Source organism: Paramisgurnus dabryanus, chromosome 13 (assembly GCF_030506205.2).
Source record: "Paramisgurnus dabryanus chromosome 13, PD_genome_1.1, whole genome shotgun sequence".
NCBI lineage: Eukaryota > Metazoa > Chordata > Actinopteri > Cypriniformes > Cobitidae > Paramisgurnus > Paramisgurnus dabryanus.
The window spans coordinates 18282258-18304462 of NC_133349.1; the positions used below are offsets into that span (position 1 = coordinate 18282258).

At 40.6% G+C, this 22205-nt stretch overlaps 1 protein-coding gene across 3 annotated transcripts in view; it reads left to right on the forward strand.

The window, feature by feature from the left end:
• Positions 1-22205, forward strand: part of cadm4 (cell adhesion molecule 4) — a 179365-nt gene that overhangs the window by 90125 nt on the left and 67035 nt on the right. The window contains exon 1 of one of the 3 annotated variants that reach the window (XM_065245686.2): positions 8670-9668. The exons of 1 other annotated variant lie outside the window; for it this stretch is intronic. In XM_065245686.2, coding sequence (XP_065101758.2) covers positions 9590-9668 — 79 coding nt within the window. In that variant the 5' untranslated portion in view covers positions 8670-9589. Of the gene's footprint in view, positions 1-8669; positions 9669-22205 lie in introns of those variants that run through there. One more of the 3 variants, XM_065245688.2, reaches the window with a different exon arrangement.

The following is a 22205-nucleotide window of genomic DNA, read 5'->3' on the forward strand; positions in this document are numbered from 1 at the left end:
TCTGGATTGCCGGTCACTGTTTATTTATATTGTCAGGTATGAAATGGCTGTTCATGAAACCTGTGCATAAACAGTAATTATTTTTGCAATTTTGCTAGCAATAGACAGATTCCTCTTTTTGTGGTCAGTCTCATGATCTGCAGTTTAAATAGATATTTATATACCCCTCTCTTTCTCGCTCTCTCTCTCTCACGCTCTATCTCTCTCTCTTTCAAATACACAGTCACACCCAGCTACATCGTGTATTTTCATAACCAAATATTTCTCACTTGAATGCTTACCTCAGACACTGATTATAACTCAACTCTTTGGGCTTTTGAAAACAATGATTCAGACATAACAACTTTTCTAAACATCTTATCACACGCTTTCCGACTCTCTCTTTATATCTCTCCGTGCACCCTATCTGTGCCCAGGGGCAGTACAGAACCACAGTAATTGAACTGACATACCTACAGTGTATTAATGCAAGTTTAATATGTCTGGAGTGAATAGGAAAGGATGAGAAAGAGAAAGGAGGAAAGAGGAGAGAGAGGGCAAGTTAGAAATGGGAGCAGCCGAGCAAATCAAAGGAAAATTAAATGGATTTGCATATTTGAATGAACGCCGCAGGTAGACCTTCTAATTATTTCATCTTCCCTCAGCTCTCATTTCCTAAGTTGTTTCTCTCCGTCAACAGCCTGTTGGTTTTGTGAAGATGTGTTCTGTAGACTTTCTTTTACTTTTCCAAACCATTTAAGCATCTTTACCCTTCGTTTATTTCTTGCTAGTGTACCTGCTTTGTTTGCAGTCATTACCCATTTTAACCTCTTTTTGTTTTGGAGTTGTTTTAGCTTTGCTGTCCACCTTTGTTGATCTCCAAAGTCATTATTGTAAACGCGCTATTTCATTTAAACTCTCCCTAGAGCCCTCTCACCTCTATTTCCCATATTTCAATTTAATTCAGTTCTCTCTCTGTGGCGTGACCGTCACACTGTTGGCAAATCAGCAAAGTATCGGTTATGCAACCCTTTATTAATCAAAGAAACAGCAATGCATTGGAGTCAAAAGTAGTTTGCCTCATTTATCACTGACATGATTGAATGACTAGATAAAGCACATGCGTGCACATGCACACAATGTTTTTTTCTGATTTTTATGGAGCAAAATGGATCAGGTAGTGAGTTTTAATGTAGGACAGACTGAAATATGTAAGTGTGTTTTGTGAAAGTGCATTACTGGCGCACAGTTACGGCGGTGCATGAAGCCCAAAATCTCAACTATCCAAAATAAACACCCGCTGAGTGGCAAATGTAAGTAATAATTGGCATGGTATTTAAATATTTTTTTAAACCATTTGCAACATAATTTGCGATGTGAAAAAGAGGGTTGCCCCTGATATATTTCTAAATTTATTTTTCAGCGTAACCATTTAAGGGAGCATTATTTACCTAAAAGTAGGATTATTTTTGGATGAAGGCCCAATAAACCAGGATCCATTCTCAGTTTAACCATATACAAATGTATAAATAAACTGTTATTTAATGCTATTTATGATCTACATTATAATTTTTATTTTTATTAGAAAGCTTTAGTATGAGAATACACAACTTCTCTTGCATCTCTTGTACCTTTCTACATTGCTGCACAAAAGAATATCCACGAAGGCTCTATGCTTTGAATCGATATAATTTTCACATTGTCAGGAGAGCTTGGTCATCAAATCTAATCAAAGTGAACCAACCAGCAATAAGAAAACCTCAGTGGCTCTCACATGGCATTGTCTTATTGCAGTGCAGTGTGATTACTGAACCTTTACAGTTTTGTACCTCTGCAAATGGGCATATATTCTGTGCATTTGTATTGCATGGTACATTAGGTGAATCTGTATTCAGTTTCTATGACAGTGACGACATATTCAGCCATTTCCTAATCTTATTTCGAGGCTCAATGACATTATGACTTGTATCATGGTTTGGTTTTATACTTTCAGTATTCCAAGGCCATTTATATTTTGTTTGGTAATTTGATTTGCTTTCATTTGGATTGGGTCAGAGGAGATGTTTTTTTTCTGATGTGCTTTAGCTGTTATTTATAGATTTCGAAGCCACCGGAAGAAATTGGATTTAGAACACATCTTGGTTTCCAACAAAATATTTCACAATATTCTCATTCACACATCCTGTATCTTTGCTTTGTACACAACTAGATGGTTACAAATTTTATGTATGAGGAGCTCAAATGCGAAAACCGCTAAACGCCACCTGTTTCAAAAAAGAGATATGATATTAACCGAATGCTCTATGGACGCATTATAAGTTTATCAAATACCTTTGCATCAAATCTGCTTAATTCTGGTCACAGGCTATTCAGAAATACTGGTTTGTTGTCAGAATCCGCTAAATACCACATTAGTTTTTTAGCAAAGTCCTCTAAGTGCACAAAAGATTAATTGGAGGAATGGCAGCATGCAATTGAGTACTTGGGCCTATTGTGTTGTTCAGTTTCTTCATTTTTACATTTTGACTTAATGATGGTAAACACACAGCTGGCATTACCCACTGACTTTCATAGAATTTGTTTTTCCTACTATGGAAGTCAATGGGTATTGTCAACTGTGTGGTTACCGTCATGTATCAAAATGTCTTCTCATGTGTTCAACGTTTAGAACAACATGAGGCTGAGGTTTTGTTTTTGTGTGAACTTTCCCTTTAAGTGTCGCATGTGTCTGTTATCATTACAAGATTGACCAATCAGAATCAAGTAGTCAGAGCATCATGTAGTAAATATTACAAAACACTGTCTCAAGGAATTTCGATGATGCCTTTCCTTTAACATATGACTGTCTAACTGAATATATCACACATTTTAAATTTATAGTGCAGTCACAACAGCAATAAGCTCCCTTTCAATTATTTTTCTTGAGAATTTAATAGGGATTGGAATTTAATTATGTGTGTTGAATAATGAACTCCTTTGTAATCACTTTAATACTCTCAACAGGATAGGTCAGAAAGCACAACTCTTGATTAATTGTGACTAAAGTAACATCCCATGATTCCTCATCACGCCGTGTCCAAACCCATCACCCCTCCTCAAAGTCTTTTTAACACAATCACGCGCTCCGTCTCTCACCATTCTTTCCCAGACACCGCTGTCATTTTCATCATCGATGTGTAAATGTCACATTAATGGCGTTCAATGCGTCTATCACTCTATCCACCCTCTCTCTCCCCTGCCCGCTCTCCTTATTTTCCCAGCCTGCTGGCTTGTATAATAGGTTGTTATGTGAGTTAGGTGTTAATTGGTCGCAGAAGTCCATTAATATTCTCCTTGTGACTTTGCTCGACAGAGCCGAGCGAGGGAAAACTGATGAGTGTGTGATTTTCCTCTTGAGAGAGAGGGAGGAAGAGAAAATGAGAGAATGATGGAGAGGGATGAAGAAAGAGCAAAGGTTCAAAGCCACACTGTAAGGTCACTGGCAGAAAAAAAGAGAGAGTTGTTTAGAAGAAAGTGACAGAAAACGACAGCTCGGGAGAGGGAAACAGTGTTGATAAAGAGCTACTAAAGGGCACTATTCAGAAAGGGAAGATTATGTTATCATATGGAAAGAAACAGTTCCTTTGTGTGCTAGGAGATAACTGGCAGAATGGGGACAGGAGGGGAGATTTAAAAAAAGAGCATGCCGATCATGTTCCCTGTCTCCTGTTCCTTTAATAAACAACATAGAGCTCTGCACAAAAGGCTCTGATCCTTGTAGGAAGCAATATACAACAGCGCTCTCAGAGCCTCCGATATCACATTTCCTATTGACCAGATACGTTCTAGGTTTGTTTGCAAGCTTGTGTTGATGGGTGCAAACTTGTCAGATTGTACGATGTGAACCCATTGAGATCTTTGCTAAAAGCCCATAAGACTGTACTATGTGCTGTATGTCACAGATAGACCTTGGTCATGTTTGACAGCACTGACCGTGCGGCTTAGATCATCAATCAATCATGCTGATTTTTTTGGGACTTTAGCTTATTTACCGTATCCCACAGAGTTAGATTAGTCATACCCTTTTCATCTCTGTACGTCCCGTAACTCTGTTTGACGCACCCACCGCTATCCTAGCTTAGCACAAAGACTGGAAGTAAATGGCTCCAGCTAGCATACTGCTACCAATAAGTGACAAAATAACACCAACATTTTCCTATTTACACTCGCCTAAAGGATTATTAGGAACACCATACTAATACTGTGTTTGACCCCCTTTCGGCTTCAGAACTGCCTTAATTCTATGTGCCATTGATTCAACAAGGTGCTGAAAGCATTCTTTAGAAATGTTGGCCCATATTGATAGGATAGCATCTTGCAGTTAATGGAAATCTGTGGGATGCACATCCAGGGCACGAAGCTCCCGTTCCACCACAACCCTAAGATGCTCTATTGGGTTAAGATCTGGTGACTGTGGGGGCCATTTTAGTACAGTGAACTCATTGTCATGTTCAAGAAACCAATTTCAAATGATTCGAGCTTTGTGACATGGTGCATTATCCTGCTGGAAGTAGCCATCAGAGTATGGGTACATGGTGGTCATAAAGGGATGGACATGGTCAGAAACAATGCTCAGGTAGGCCGTGGCATTTAAACAATGCCCAATTGGCACTAAGGGGCCTAAAGTGTGCCAAGAAAACATCCCCCGCACCATTACATCACCACCACCAGCAGCCTGCACAGTGGTAACAAGGCATGATGGATCCATGTTCTCATTCTGTTTACACCAAATTCTGATTCTACCATCTGAATGTCTCAACAGAAATCGAGACTCATCAGACCGGGCAACATTTTCCAATCTTCAACTGTACAATTTTGGTGAGCTTGTGCAAATTGTAGTCTTTTTTTCCTATTTGTAGTGGAGATGAATGGTACCCAGTGGGGTCTTCTGCTGTTGTAGCCCATCCGCCTCAGGATTGTGCGTGTTGTGGCTTCACAAATGCTTTGCTGCATACCTCGGTTATAACGAGTGGTTATTTCAAACAAAGTTGCTCTTTTATCAGCTTGAATCAGTCAGCCCATTCTCCTCTGACCTCTAGCATCGACAAGCATTTTCGCCCACAGGACTGCCGCATACACATATAGGCTTTAGATTTAGTAAAATATATATTTTTTAATTTTGTGTGATTTGCTTGCAGCACCTGAGAAGCCCCGTGGTGAGGAACAGAGAGTTTGCACAAGTGTTGTGCTAATCACTCCGCCCAAGCAGAGAATATAGTTCCCAGTATGTATATGTTAAAAGATGGCTGTGTCTAATATGACCTTGTTATTTGTACATGGTGTGACTATACAAATCACAAACATATAAATAGGAGTTATTTTGTCACTTATTGGGAGCAGTTTGCTAGCTGGAGCCATTTACTTCCAGTCTTTGTGCTAAGCTAGGTTATCGGTGGGTGTGTCAGTTATGGCACGCACAGAAATGAAAAAGTTATGTATGGACTTATCTAACTCTGGAGGATACGGTGAATAAGCCTAAGTCTCCAAAAGTCATGTTCTTTAAGAGCAAAATTTTAATAGTACAAATGAGATGTGAATCAACATTTTAGAGTTCTTTTTCAAACACAACTGCTTTGCTCTTATGATTCTTTGTCATTATTGAAGCACCAGACTGTGACCCTACTTCATCCAAGGTCTCAGGTCACAAAATCCTGGCCAGTATTGTACAGCATGCAACAGGCTTTACATGTTGTTTTCATCCTTACGGGAGCACTTAGCTGTTGTAAACAGGCTTTGTATGTGTCTGTAGTAGGGGACGGTTCATCTCTAAATTAAGTGTTTAATGGTGTCCCATCAACCGAGACCACAACAGCACGTGGATTTCGGTCTCGCCTATGTTTTGGTCGCAAATACGTCCGTGTTTGTGCTCATTTGTATGTAAAGGGCTATAATTGTGCTCGTAGGTTTAGAGTTTGCGTGATGTTTTAATGAGAATAGCTCGCAGGAAGCTGTCTGACTGAGTAATGGCTGCCGGCTTGGCATAACAGCCTGGCAGTAACAAACAACAAGACTCGGAAGGAAAGAGAGAGAGCAGAGCCAAGACGGTCTTCAGCACACACACAGGGCCACACACACCCGGTTTTTCTCTCTCTTTCTCTTTTACTCTACGCCATCCTTCTCCAAAGGGCGTAAATTTACTGCTCCCTCCCTCTACCCGCACGGATTATTACAACGCCCGAAGGACAAAGCACAAATTTAATCTTTGATAAGCAGAACACAGGATCAGTGCATTAAAAGTATCCTCCACCTTTTCTGCTGACACGCCAGGATTCCTGCATCCACAGACGCCCGCCTCAAGCCTTCCTGAACCAAATTATGGGTGCTGGATTAAGCGTTAAAACCTTTAATGTTACTATATCAGCAGAATAGGTCAGAGAGTATATCAAGTTGAAGTTTATGACATTATGCTCACGCAGCTGTGAGTTCTGGACCCTTTGGCAGCGTTTGTTGAGATGTGGCGCTGATGAAAGCCAAAATCAAAATGATTTGGATTTGGTTAAAAAATCGAGAAGATGGGCTGGGGACACGGTGTCATGCTGCAACTGTGGGACACAGTCGCATTATTGGCAATAGAGCGTAATAAGGACAAAAGGATAAAGTTAAATGAAGAAACATCTGTGCATTAGAGAAGTGATAATTGTGTCAGACAGATAAACATGGCAGCGCGTGCTCAATTTGAGCTGGTGGAGGCTTGAGAGCATGCCAAATGCTCGCCCTTGGCATTTGAGGGGCTGCTTTTACTGATTGAGAAAATGGTAGTAATTTGTTTTGTTTTTCATGAAAATATCTAAATTCCTGAAATTCCTTGAAACAAAATTGCATCAGATGTTAAGACTCGTGTTCAGAGAATAGATCTCGAATTAAGCTTGTTTATTTGACCCCACTGGCCAATTTATTGAGAATTATGCTAAACAGGAAGACAACTATTTGCCAGTGGCTTAAAAAATAAACATAATACAAAATATATTCTCTGAAAGTTATGCATTAGTACTTCTGAAATAGATTTATCTTGAGCTAATAATGAGACAAAACACTAAATAAGAAAATGATTTATTTATTTGCAGTGAGTGTAGCCAAATTGGAAGAAACTCAAGTAATAGGCAAGTCAATGTTTAACTTATGTAAATGTCTTTTTTAAATACGCATGTGTCACTTCGGTTGCCTGCTGGTTCTGTCCGATGCAGCATTAACACAGGGTGTGAATGGAAGAAGGGTGCACATAGCCAAGATGATACGGGTGAGAAACGAAAGCATGCATATCTCCATTGCCAGATTCATGCTGCTTGGATTATCATAAATGGTGCAGAAACACTCATGTCACACTCGCTTACAGTTTCTGTCAGCCTTTGGGCGACTTGATTAGTCTCAGGTTGGTTTGCAAGCATTTTGGCTTGTGTGTGAACACTCCACATTAAAGCAGACCATCTTAGATGTCTGCAGTGCGGGCGAATGCATCCTCCTCCAACCATGAGTAGAGCAATTTCGGCTGAAGTCATGTGACCCACTAGACCGAACGTGTTGATTAGCGAGAAATTTGCATGTTAATTTGCTAGTTTGTGCACATGCATGCAACCATATTTCCTTACACACACACACACACATCTCAGTATATAATGTTGATATATAAATGCATAGAGATGCACACACAATGGTGATGTCTATACATGACTTTCAGACACACAGACAAGATACTTGTTAATGCATGATGCACACACATTTAAAATACACGAATACATACACACACAAAAGCCGCTGCATTCATACACATGCATGTGCACGTAGTGTAGCAGTGTATGTACAACGCATTGTGAAATAAGACGCATTCATTTAAAACGGCCCCTCGTGACCCATGAACACTCTCTGTGTGGCAGACAGATAAAGGCTGATCAGAAAAAAGCTAATGACCCAGAGAGCTTTGGCCAAACAGACACCACTGTAGAAGTGAGGATGAATTAGAAAGAGATTTTCTGACTGACTGACTGACTGACTGACTGTTTTGGTTACTGAATGAGTCCTATTGTAGCCTTACACCCTCTGTTGCCCTTTAGAAAAATAACTGATATGTGGAGTATGCTTTGGCAGGCGCACACACACACACTCGAGTATATATTAGGTTGCACCACCCAAATCATTCAGTATTAAGAGGAGTTAGATTAATCGATCTGTTTAAGGGACTCCTTGTGAGGACTAAAACAAAGTACGCTGGAATCAGAGAAAACGGCAGACACAACACTTCATGACCATTCACGGATGGATAGATCCACAAAGAGCGAGGATAAGAGAGGAGAGATGGATTAACTTTGACCCAACCTTGGACATTGTGTGAATGGTTCGGAGAGGATTGATTCCGCATCAGACGGCCGCTGCAGTTACCTGGGGCACAGATCTCGGGTTGTGATCCCTACACGTTGTAACTGTGACACAGTTGATGTCTGTGTGTGTGTGTGTCTGTGATGCCTGATTGTGTTCAGTTTCATGGTGTGCTTAGAAGACGGCTTAATTTGCTGTTTTGGGCTTTATGAAACAGAGGCAGAGGCACAGGGTGCTGCGATAAGGCTCATAGCCCTCTAATCATTAAAGATCAGACTGGACTTTGAGTGCGCAGTTTGTACGTTTTCTTGTGAAACTTTGAAATATTTCCTGTGATATATATGTGATCTTTAATGTCACATTGAAGTTGAGCTATTTAGGGGTTTGTTACTATGTAATTACACTGTAATAAGCATGTAATAATTATGAACTGCATTGTTTGGGACCTGCAAAGGCGTCGGTTCATTTGTGCAAGCCTTAATTTGCCTTTCTGAAGTTGATTGAATGTACTTTGATTTTTCTCAATTTAAAAACCGTTTAACTCACTTAGAATCTGATAAAAACAGTTGGCAGTCTTGATAGCGTATTGATTTATGGTTGTTTCCATAAGCCAAACTATGTTTGTGGTATCACAGCATCGTGCTGGCACTGAGGTGTGTTTTACAGCGGGGTAAAATCAGCGGGATCTGCTTCATCACAAACACAAAAACAAATACAGTACGCAAAAATCAGACGATTGGAAGGAAGGTTTGGATAAACAAAAAAAATTATATCCGAAAGCTTTTTGGGGGATTTAAATGTGTTGTGGCTTCAGACAGTGTTCATAGCTGGCAAGCGTTTAGAATACAATAAACGGCTTTCTGCATATAAAGTGCATTATTATCTAAAAGCGCCTACTCATTCATGTTTATAACAATTGAGTTCGTACTTTGAGTGCTAATAAGTGGTCGGGCTGCATTAATCAGAAAGTTAAGTGTGAAAATTGCCGAGAGTTTTTTTTCACTCTTGAAACGTGGAGATTGGATCGTTTCAATTAGCTGCGTTCAGTTGGATATTACCGCATGCGATATTAGTATTCAAACATTGCCGCTTAAGTGATTTAGTTAACCCTGCATGTTTAGTGTAGTAATTTCGCAGCATTTTCAGCTGTCTGGTGTGTGAGCCTGTACTGTGTGTGTGTGTGTGTTTGTGTGTATGTGGTGAATTGTGCAGTCATCGACCACAGAGGCTTCATTGATCAGCTGCCGAGCCTCAATACACAATGAGACCGGGCCAGCGATCTCTCCTCTCTTCCACTCCTTCTCTCCTACTGCGATCTCTCGTTCTGCTCTCCCTCAGCCGTGAGTGTCACACTTCCACTCTTTATTTCCCCCCTTCCTCTATTTTTCCATCTGGGCATCTCTCTCGCCATCTCAATTTCTGAACGCACCTCCAAATGAATCTTTGCTTTCTGTGTCTGTAACCTTACGAAAACCTCGGCTACATTCATTTTTCATTTTCCTCTCAACTTCAGCCTTCTCTCTTTGGTTTCGGCAGTCATTGTTTCTCCAGAAACATCTCTCTGTCCTTCTCTCTCACTCTTGAGGAAGATAATTTATGGGAAGGAGTGAGGGAGCGTGGAGAGACAGAGCGAGCATAAAAAGAGGATACAGTGAGGGAAAAGTGAAGACCGAGCCAGCTGGCAGATTTATGATTGAGGGTTCAGAGAATGAGTGTGGACTGAAGACAAAAAAGGACAGAAAGCAGGAATGTCATGCAACTATTTTTTACATTTCTGAGGGGGGCATCAGCAGCAGGTGTACGTGAGATAAAACATGACCAACAAAAGCAAAATTTTCTTATAAATTGTGTACACTCTTAAAAAAAGGTTCTTGAAAGGCCAAACTATATGGTTGCATTTTGTTGCACGACACTTGCTTTGCACTGAAAAAAAGGTTCTTCAGACTATGAAAAGGTGAGAAAGGTTCTTCTATGGCATTGCTTGGATAATTCAGATTAGTGTTCATTCAGATATGTTGTTTGAGATGTAATGAAGTCAAGCTATGTGGTTACTGCTGAAACCGTCTATAAGCAGAATAATTGATTCAGGTCCTTTATCCGCTACTTTTAAATATTTGAAATGATACAACAGGCCTGTTGAATGCTTTATTCTGATTGGTTAAGAAATGTTCCACTGGTGTTGATTATTTTTCTGTAAAATGCACACCCAAGCTGTCAGATGTCTTAAAATAAGCACCAGAGCAATGTCTGTGTTAACCGTAATATAAGCGAAATATTTAACTCCGGTCCTTTTAATTATTTGAAAATAATGCACACCCTCGTGTGTAACAGCATGAAGTAAATATTTTCAAATAATTTAATGGTCTGTCGTCAATTATTCCTCACGTAATGTTCGGTATTGTCTGCTTTGTAACCGGGAATCAATTTGCATCAAAATGGAGAACAAACAAGCACCTCTAGTGCCTCTAGTGGACACTCCAACCAATAGACACCAGTATGCACCTAGAGAAATGCCTTTCAGGTTATGCAGAAATCTAGGCAGAGGTAAACCTGTGTAGCAAAACCTTGTAATTATCTAAGATTTGTTTATAGAAGATAAATTTGCTTAAAACTCCAAGGGGACAGGACCGTGATAAAAAGGGAATTGTTAATACAACCATTAAACTGAACAGTACACTGTAGAAAAAGGAAACTGCTGTGTAAAGGAAAGCAAGAAAGCGAACAAGAACAAGCTCAGTAGGGACCCAGAAGAGGTAGCATGAAGGATGAAGATATGACAGCAGCTTTATAGAAGATAACCTCAAACCCACTCAGGGATTTTTGGAGTTAAAGAGAACGTGTATTCAGAGAAACCTCAAAGCACTCGAGGAAAACTTTGATCGGGCATTTTGAGGTGTAATTGCTATATTTCCCCAAGTATTTCCATTAATATCTCTGCCAGGCCATCGCTGTTCCTTTACTCTGTGACTCACTATCTCAGGATAATATGACAGACTTTATTTACTTGTTGTCTTTTGACTGCCCTAGCGGTTTCCTTTGAATTTTAATAACTAACGGATTTGGCATGCTGGATCTTGGTGTCAGCAGGTGAAAAAGAGAATATAAAGAGTCCAAAAGTTTGAAAATATGGTATTCAAATACTCATACTGTATACCTGGAAAGAAGCATTAGAATTGCATTCAGTACAACATTTATAATTAACTAGATATGCAATTCCCAAGGAATTACCAGTGCATGAAAATGCAAAAAGTTGATTGCCAGAAATGTAAAAGAAATTTAGTCTAGTAGTTTACCTGGCTGTTGACATGTTTTAGTGTGAAGCTAGCATGATTTAAAAAAGTTATCATGATGAAATATGATGCTAGCATGATTAGCATGATTCAGCATGACGTTAGCATGATGCTAGCATGATTAGCATGAAGCTAGCATGAAGCTAGCATGACTAGCATGAAGCTAGCATGATGCTAGCATGATTAGCATGAAGCTAGCATAAAGCTAGCATGATTAGCATGAAGCTAGCATGATGATAGCATGATTAGCATGAAGCTAGCATGATGCTAGCATGATTAGCATGAAGCTAACATGATGTTAGCATGATTAGCATGAAGCTAGCATGATGCTAGCATGATTAGCATGAAGCTAGCATGATGTTAGCATGATTAGCATGAAGCTAGCATGATGCTAACATGATTATCATGCTGCTAGCATGATTAGCATGATGCTAGCATGAAGCTAGCACGATGCTAGCATGAAGCTAGCAGGATGCTAGCATGATTAGCATGAAGCTAGCAGGATGCTAGCATGATTAGCATGAAGCTAGCACGATGCTAGCATGATTAGCATGAAGCTAGCACGATGCTAGCATGATTAACATGAAGTTAGAACGTTGCTAGCATGATTAGCATGAAGCTAGCACGATGCTAGCATGATTAGCATGAAGCTAGCACAATGTTATCATGATAAACACGAAGCTAGCATGATTAGCATGAAGATAACACGATGCTAGCATGATTACCATGAAGCTAGCACGAAGCTAGCATGACTAGCATTAAGCTAGCATGATGCTAGCATGATGCTAGCATGACGTTAGCATGATGCTAGCATGATTAGCATGAAGCTAGCATGAAGCTAGCATGACTAGCATGAAGCTAGCATGATGCTAGCATGATTAGCATGAAGCTAGCATGATGCTAGCATGACTAGCATGAAGCTAGCATGATGCTAGCATGACTAGCATGAAGCTAGCACGATGTTAGCATGACTAGCATGAAGCTAGCACGATGCTAGCATGATTAACATGAAGCTAGCACGATGCTAGCATGATTAGCATGAAGCTAGCACGATGCTAGCATGATTAGCATGAAGCTAGCACGATGCTAGCATGATTAGCATGAAGCTAGCACGATGCTAGCATGATTAGCATGAAGCTAGCACGATGTTGGCATGATTAGCATGAAGCTAGCACGATGTTAGCATGATTAGCATGAAGCTAGCACGATGCTAGCATTATTAGCATGAAGCTAGCACGATGCTAGTATGATTAGCATGAAGCTAGCACGATGTTATCATGATTAGCATGAAGCTAACACGATGTTAGTATGATTAGCATGAAGCTAGCACGATGTTATCATGATTAGCATAAAGCTAACATGATGTTAGTATGATTAGCATGAAGCTAGCATAATTTGCATGAAGCTAGCATGATGCTAGCATGATTACCATGAAGTTAGCATGAATTTAGCATGAAATTAGCATGATCCTAGCATTATTAGCATGATGCTAGCATGATTAAGATGATGCTAGCATGACTAGCATGAAGCTAGCATGATTTAGCATGAAGCTAACAAGATTTAGCATGAAGCTAGCATGATTTAACATTAAGTTAGCAAGATTTATTATAAAATTAGCATAAAGCTAGCATGAAACTAGCACGAAGCTAGCATGACTTAGCATGAAGCAAGCATGAAGCTAATATGACCCAAAGACCCAACCCCCATGTCTCTATGATGTCCGGATCCAGAGATATAAGGCTTTGTTTATTATGTTGCTAGGCTGCTCATATTTGGTTGCTAGGGGCGTGGCTTAATACCTCAATAAGGATGGTGAGAGACTGATTGGATGCCTGAGTAAAATGAGCCCACCCCCATGTCTCTGTGACACTGTGCTGCAAAGATATCCATCTGGGCATTTTATAATGGCAGTCTATGGGAGATGTTGCTAGGGTGCCCAAAATGGTTGCTAGGGGCGTGGCTTGATAGCTCAATAAGGATCCTAAGGGACTGATTGGATGCCTGAGTAAAATGAGCCCACCCCCATGTCTCTACGACACTGCGCTGCAAAGATATCCCATCTGGGACGTTTTTATTTCCTTATATGGGCATGATTCCTGCCCCATTATAAGTCTATGGGGAAATTTGGGGGCCTCTTACACCCCAGGGGTACAACTTACACCCCATTGTGAGGTATGTTCTTACAGAGCCTGCCAGCCTCTTCAAATGTGGCAAGTCACAAGTTTCTGTGAAATTCTAGGTCTGAGCTACGACTCGTCAAAGTTTGTCTCCATGTTAAGTCAATGGGATTTTTCGGCTGCTTTTTCGCCCCTGGGGCGAAGACCGTACCCCCGATCGCTTATAAAAGTCATAGCCCACTATTCCCGAATAGTCCGCACGTTTGAGAGTTTGAATGAAGTTTCTAAGTTAAGCGGTTCGAGCCGTATTAATTGCCGAAATTTGGTTGGAAGAATAATAATAATAACTAGATAGGTACATTTCCTGAAGAAAATGTGAGTGGTGCTTGCCGTGGCAAGTTTCGTGGGACAATTTATGATTATACTTCAAGCCAAAAGTCAAACGATCCAACCCCCGTGTCTCTACGATGTTCTGATGCGGAGATATAAGGCTTTGTTTACTCTGTTGCTAGGGTACTGTATTTGGTTGCTAGGGAAAAAAATTGCATCCACTAGTGATTACCCTCCGAGTCATGAGTCAAACGGTCCAACCCCCGTGTCTCTACGATGTTCTGATGCGGAGATATAAGGCTTTGTTTACTCTGTTGCTAGGGTACTGTATTTGGTTGCTAGGGAAAAAAATGGGATCCACTAGTGATTACCCTCCGAGTCACGAGTCAAACGGTCCAAACCCCATGTCTCTACGATGTTCTGATGCGGAGATATAAGGCTTTGTTTACTCTGTTGCTAGGGTACTGTATTTGGTTGCTAGGGGCGTGGCTTGGGAGTGGCCAATGATGAGCCCAGTGATTACACTCCGAGTCACAAGTAAAACGGTCCAACCCCCGTGTCTCTACGATGTTTTGATGCGGAGATATAAGGCTTTGTTTACTCTGTTGCTAGGGTACTGTATTTGGTTGCTAGGGGCGTGGCTTGGGAGTGGCCAATGATGTGCCCAGTGATTACACTCCGAGTCACAAGTAAAACGGTCCAAACCCCGTGTCTCTACGATGTTCTGATGCGGAGATATAAGGCTTTGTTTATTCGGTTGCTAGGGTGCTCAAATTTGGTTGCTAGGGGCGTGGCTTGGGAGTGGCCAATGATGTGCCCAATTGTTACACCCCTAGTCACAAGTAAAACGGTCCAACCCCTGTGTCTCTACGATGTTCTGATGCCGAGATATAACTGTTTGTATTTTATGTTGCTAGGGTGCTTAAAAGTGGTTGCTAGGGGCGTGGCTTAGTAAGTCTGTAAGGATCCTGAGAGACTGATTGGATGCCTGAGTAAAATGAGCCCACCCCCATGTCTCTATGACACTGTGGTGCGAAGATATCCATCTAGGCATTTTATAATGGCAGTCAATGGTATAGGTTGCTAGGGTGCCCAAAATGGTTGCTATGGTAACCTTACACCCCATTGTGGGGGACGTCCTGACAGAGTCTAGCACCCTTTTCAAATTTAGTAACCCACATGTTTCTATGAAATCCTGGCTCGGACCTATGACCCGTCAAAATTTTTGCAATGGTAAGTCTATGGGATTTTGCCCCATTGACTTTTCATTGGGACACTTTTGGGCACCTCTTACACCCCAGGGGTACAACTTACACCCCATTGTGATCTATGTTTTTACAGAGCCTACCACCCTCTTCAAATGTTGTAACCCACATGTTTCTACAAAATCCACGAGCGGAGCTATGACCCATCAAAGTTGGGCCCAATGTTAAGTCAATGGGATTTTGGGGGTGGTTTTACGCCCCCCTTTCGGAAATCCTGCACCCGATCCCTTATAAAAGTCATAGCACACCTCTCCTCAATAATCCGGTCGATTTGAGCCCTCTTTCATGGGTCTACAACAAAGCGTGCGGGACGAGTTAATTGCCGAAAAAAGTGTCCGGATGTAAGAATAAAATATAATAATAACTAGATATTAAAGTTTGAAGACAAACTTTATGTTGGCTTGAAAAAGCGTAGCCTGAACGTTTAAAACAGATTGACAGAAGTTTAGTTTAGTAGGCTATCTGGCAGTTAGTATGTTTAAGTATGAAGCTAACATGATTAGCATGAAGCTAGCATGAAGCTAACATGATTAGCATGAAGCTAGCATGATGCTAGCATGATTAGCATGAAGCTAGCATGATGCTAGCATGATTAGCATGAAGCTAGCATGATGCTAGCATGATTAGCATGAAGCTAACATGATGCTAGCATGATTAGCATGAAGCTAGCATGATGCTAGCATGAAGCTAGCATGATTAGCATGAAGCTAGCATGAAGCTAGCATGATGCTAGCATGATTAGCATGAAGCTAGCATGATGCTAGCATGATTAGCATGTAGCTAGCATGATGTTAGCATGATTAGCATGTAGCTAAGCATGATGCTAGCATGATTAGCATGAAGCTAGCATGATTAGCACGTAGCTAGCATGATGCTAGCATGATTAGCATGTAGCTAGCATGAAGCTAGCATGATGCTAGCATGATTAGCATGAAGCTAGCATGATGCTAGCATGATTAACATGAAGCTAGCATGATGCTAGCATGATTAGCATGAAGCTAGCATGAAGCTAACATGATGCTAGCATGATTAGCATGAAGCTAGCATGATGCTAGCATGATTAGCATGAAGCTAGCATGATGCTAGCATGATTAGCATGAAGCTAGCATGATGCTAGCATGATTAGCATGAAGCTAGCATGATGTTAGCATGATTAGCATGAAGCTAGCATGATGCTAACATGATTAGCATGAAGCTAGCATGATGCTAGCATGATTAGCATGAATCTAGCATGATGCTAGCATGATTAGCATGAAGCTAGCATGATGTTAGCATGATTAGCATGTAGCTAGCATGAAGCTAGCATGAAGCTAGCCTTATGCTAGCATGATTAGCATGAAGCTAGCATGATGCTAGCATGATTAGCATGAAGCTAGCATGATTAGCATGAAGCTAGCATGATGCTAGCATGATTAGCATGAAGCTAGCATGATGCTAGCATGATTAGCATGAAGCTAGCATGATGCTAGCATGATTAGCATGAAGCTAGCATGATTAGCATGAAGCTAGCATGATGCTAGCATGATTAGCATGTAGCTAGCATGAAGCTAACATGAAGCTAGCATGATGCTAGCATGATTAGCATGAAGCTAGCATGATGCTAGCATGATTAGCATGTAGCTAGCATGATTAGCATGTAGCTAGCATGATTAGCATGAAGCTAGCATGATGCTAGCATGATTAGCATGAAGCTAGCATGATGCTAGCATGAATAGCATGAAGCTAGCATAAAGCTAGCATGATTAGCATGAAACTAGCATGATTCTAGCATGATTAGCATGAAGCTAGCATGATGCTAGCATGATTAGCATGAAGCTAGCATGAAACTAGCAAGATTAGCATGAAGCTAGCATGAAGCTAGCACGAGGCTTGCATGATTAACATGAAGTTAGCATGAGAATAGCATGATTAGCATGAAGCTAGCATGATTTAACGTGTAGCTGGCATGATTAGCATGATGCTAGCATGATTAGCATTAAGCTAGCACTATTTAGCGTGCAGCTAACAAGATTTAACATGAAGTTAGCATGATTTAGCATGAAGTTAGCAAGATTTATTATGAAATTAGCATAAAGCTAGCATGAAACTAGCTTGAAGCTAGTATGACTTAGCATGGAGCTAGCATGAAGCTAACATGACCCAAAGACCCAACCCCCATGTCTCTATGATGTTCAGATCCAGAGATATAAGGCTTTGTTTATTATGTTGCTAGGGTGCTCAAATTGGTTGCTAGGGGCGTGGTTTAATACCTCAGTAGGAATCCTAAGAGACTGATTGGATGCCTGAGTAAAATGAGCCCACCCCTATGTCTCTATGACACTCTGGTGTAAAGATATCCATCTGGGCTTTTTATAATGGTAGTCTATGGGAGATGTTGCTAGGGTACCCAAAATTGTTGCTAGGGGCGTGGCTAAATAGCTTTGGGGAGATCCTAAGAGACTGATTGGATGACTGAGTAAAATGAGCCCACCCCCATGTCTCTACGACACTCTAAAGTAAAGATATTCCATCTGGGACGCTTTTATTCCCTTATATGGGCATGTTTCCTGCCCCATTATAAGTCAATGGGAAATTTTGGGGGCCTCTTACACCCCAGTGGTATAGCTTACACCCCATTGTGATGTATGTTCTTACAGAGCCTGTCAGCCACCTTAAATGTGGTAAGCCACAAGTTTCTACAAGTTTCTCACTCACAGCTATGACCCGTCAAAGTTTGTCTCAATGTTAAGTCAATGGAAAGTTTGGGGTGTTCGAGACCCCCGTTTAGGAATTCGGATGGTCCCATCAGTTAGAAAAGATATAGCACACTAAGTCAGACCAGTCTGAAGGTCTGTGGAAAATTTGGTGCATGTAGCTTGAAAGCCCTAGGACGAGTTAGTTGCCGAAATTTTGGGGGGAGAAAAAGAATAATAATAACTAGATATTAAAGTTTGAAGACAAACTTTATGTTGGCTTGAAAAAGCGTAGCCTGAACGTTTAAAACGGTTTGACAGAAGTTTAGTTTAGTAGGCAGTCTGGCAGTTAGTATGTTTAAGTATAAAGGTAGCATGATTAGCATGAAGCTAGCATGATGCTAGCATAATTAGCATGAAGCTACCATGATGCTAGCATGATTAGTATGAAGTTAGCATGATGCTAGCATGATTAGCATGAAGCTAGCATGATGTTAGCATGATTAGCATGAAGTTAGCATGATGTTAGCATGATTAGCATGAATCTAACATGATGGTAGCATGATTAGCATGAAGCTAGCATGATGCTAACATGATTAGCATGAAGCTAGCATGATGCTAGCATGATTAGCATGAAGCTAGCATGATGTTAGCATGATTAGCATGAAGCTAGCATGATGCTAGCATGATTAGCATGAAGCTAGCATAATGTTAGCATGATTAGCATGAAGTTAGCATGATTAGCATGAAGCTAGCATGATGTTAGCATGATTAGCATGAAGCTAGCATGATTAGCATGAATCTAACATGATGGTAGCATGATTAACATGAAGCTAGCATGATGCTAACATGATTAGCATGAAGCTAGCATGATGTTAGCATGATTAGCATTGAAGCTAGCATGATTAGCATAAAGCTAGCATGATGCTAGCATGATTAGCATGATGCTAGCATGATTAGCATGAAGCTAGCATGATGCTAGCATGATTAGCATGAAGCTAGCATGATGCTAGCATGATTAGCATGAAGCTAGCATGATGCTAGCATGATTAGCATGAAGCTAGCATGATGCTAGCATGATTAGCATGAAGCTAGCATGATGCTAGCATGATTAGCATGAAGCTAGCATGATGCTAGCATGATTAGCATGAAGCTAGCATGATGCTAGCATGATTAGCATGAAGCTAGCATGATGCTAGCATGATTAGCATGAAGCTAGCATGATGCTAGCATGATTAGCATGAAGGTAGCATGATGCTAGCATGATTAGCATGAAGCTAGCATGATGCTAGCATGATTAGCATGAAGGTAGCATGATGCTAGCATGATTAGCATGAAGGTAGCATGATGCTAGCATGATTAGCATGATGCTAGCATGATTAGCATGAAGCTAGCATGATGCTAGCATGATTAGCATGAAGCTAGCATGATGGTAACATGATTAGCATGAAGCTAGCATGATGCTCGCATGATTAGCATGAAACTAGGATGATTTAGTATGAAGCTAGCATGATGCTAGCATGATTAGCATGAAGCTAGCATGATGCTAGCATGATTAGCGTGAAGCTAGCATGATTTAGCATGATTTAGCATGAAGTTAGAAAGATTTATTATGCAATTAGCATAAAGCTAGCATGAAACTAGCATAAAGCTAGTATGACTTAGCATGGAGCTAGCATGAAGCTAACATGACCCAAAGACCCAACCCCCATGTCTCTATGATGTTCAGATCCAGAGATATAAGGCTTCGTTTATTATGTTGCTAGGGTGCTCATATTTGGTTGCTAGGGGCGTGGCTTAATACATCAATAAGAATCCTAAGAGACTGATTGGATTCCTGAGTAAAATGAGCCCACCCCTATGTCTCTATGACACTCTGGTGTAAAGATATCCATCTGGGCTTTTTATAATGGTAGTCTATGGGAGATGTTGCTAGGGTACCCAAAATTGTTGCTAGGGGCGTGGCTTAATAGCTTTGGGGTGACCCTAAGAGACTGATTGGATGCCTGAGTATAATGAGCCCACCCCCATGTCTCTACGACATTCTAAAGTGAAGATATTCCATCTGGGACGCTTTTATTCCCTTTTATGGGCATGTTTCCTACCCCATTATAAGTCAATGGGAAATTTTGGGGGCCTCTTACACCCCAGGGGTACAGCTTACACCCCATTGTTAGGTATGTTCTTACACAGCCTGTCAGCCACCTTAAATGTGGTAAGCCACAAGTTTCTACAAGTTTCTCACTCGCAGCTATGACCCATCAAAGTTTGTCTCAATGTTAAGTCAATGGAAATTTTGGGGTGTTCGAGCCCCCCGTTTAGGAATTCGGAAGGTCCCATCAGTTAGAAAAGATATAGCACACTAAGTCAGACCAGTCTGAAGGTCTGTGGAAAATTTGGTGCATGTAGCTTGAAAGCCCTAGGACGAGTTAGTGTTTATAATTTTGGGGGGATAAGAAAGAATAATAATAATAATAAGTTTAAAAGCAATAACAATATGTTGGCTTTTTCAAGCCAACATAATAATAATAAGTTTAATAGCAATAACAATATATTGGCTTTTTCAAAGCCAACATAATAATAATATCCCTGAGCAATAGTAATAGTGATGCTTTGCATAAATGCAAGCACCACTAACTAGATATGCAATTCCCAAGGAATTACCAGTGCATGAAAATGCAAAAAGCTGATTGACAGAAATGTAAAAGAAATTTAGTCTAGTAGTTTACCTGGCTGTTGACATGTTTTAGTGTGAAACTAGCATGATTTAAAAAAGTTATCATGATGAAATATGATGCTAGCATGATTAGCATTATTCAGCATGACGTTAGCATGATGCTAGCATGATTAGCATGAAGCTAGCATGACTAGCATGATTAGCATGAAGCTAGCATGACTAGCATGAAGCTAGCATGATGCTAGCATGACTAGCATGAAGCTAGCATGATTAGCATGAAGCTAGCATGATGCTAGCATGATTAGCATGAAGCTAGCATGATGTTAGCATGATTAGCATGAAGCTAGCATGATGCTAGCATGATTAGCATTAAGTTAGCATGATGTTAGCATGATTAGCATGAAGCTAGCATGATGCTAGCATGATGCTAACATGATTAACATGATGCTAGCATGAAGCTAGCATGATGCTAGCATGATTAGCATGAAGTTAGCATGATGTTAACATGATTAGCATGAAGCTAGCATGATGCTAACATGATTAGCATGATGCTATCATGATGCTAGCATGAAGCTAGCACGATGCTAGCATGATTAGCATGAAGCTAGCACGATGCTAGCATGATTAGCATGAAGCTAGCACGATGCTAGCATGATTAGCATGAAGCTAGCACGATGCTAGCATGATTAACATGAAGCTAACACGATCTTAGCATGATTAGCATGAAGCTAGCACGATGCTAGCATGATTAGCATGAAGCTAGCATAATGTTATCATGATAAACACGAAGCTAGCATGATTACCATGAAGCTAACATGATGCTAGCATGATTACCATGAAGCTAGCATGAAGCTAGCATGACTAGCATGAAGCTAGCATGATGCTAGCATGATTAGCATGAAGCTAGCATGATGTTAGCATGATTACCATGAAGCTAGCATGAAGCTAGCATGATTAGCATGACGTTAGCATGATGTTAGCATGATTAGCATGAAGCTAGCATGAAGCTAGCATGACTAGCATGAAGCTAGCATGATGCTAGCATGATTAGCATGAAGCTAGCATGATGCTAGCATGATTAGCATGAAGCTAGCATGATTAGCATGAAGCTAGCATGAAGCTAGCATGATTAGCATGAAGCTAGCATGATGCTAACATGATTAGCATGAAGTTAGCATGATGCTAGCATGATTAGCATGAAGCTAGCATGATGTTAGCATGATTAGCATGAAGCTAGCATGATGCTAACATGATTAGCATGATGCTAGCATGATTAGCATGATGCTAGCATGAAGCTAGCACAATGCTAGCATGATTAGCATGAAGCTAGCACGATGTTAGCATGATTAGCATGAAGCTAGCACGATGCTAGCATGATTAGCATGAAGCTAGCACGATGCTAGTATGATTAGCATGAAGCTAGCATGATGTTATCATGATTAGCATAAAGCTAACATGATGTTAGTATGATTAGCAAGAAGCTAGCATAATTTGCATGAAGCTAGCATGATGCTAACATGATTACC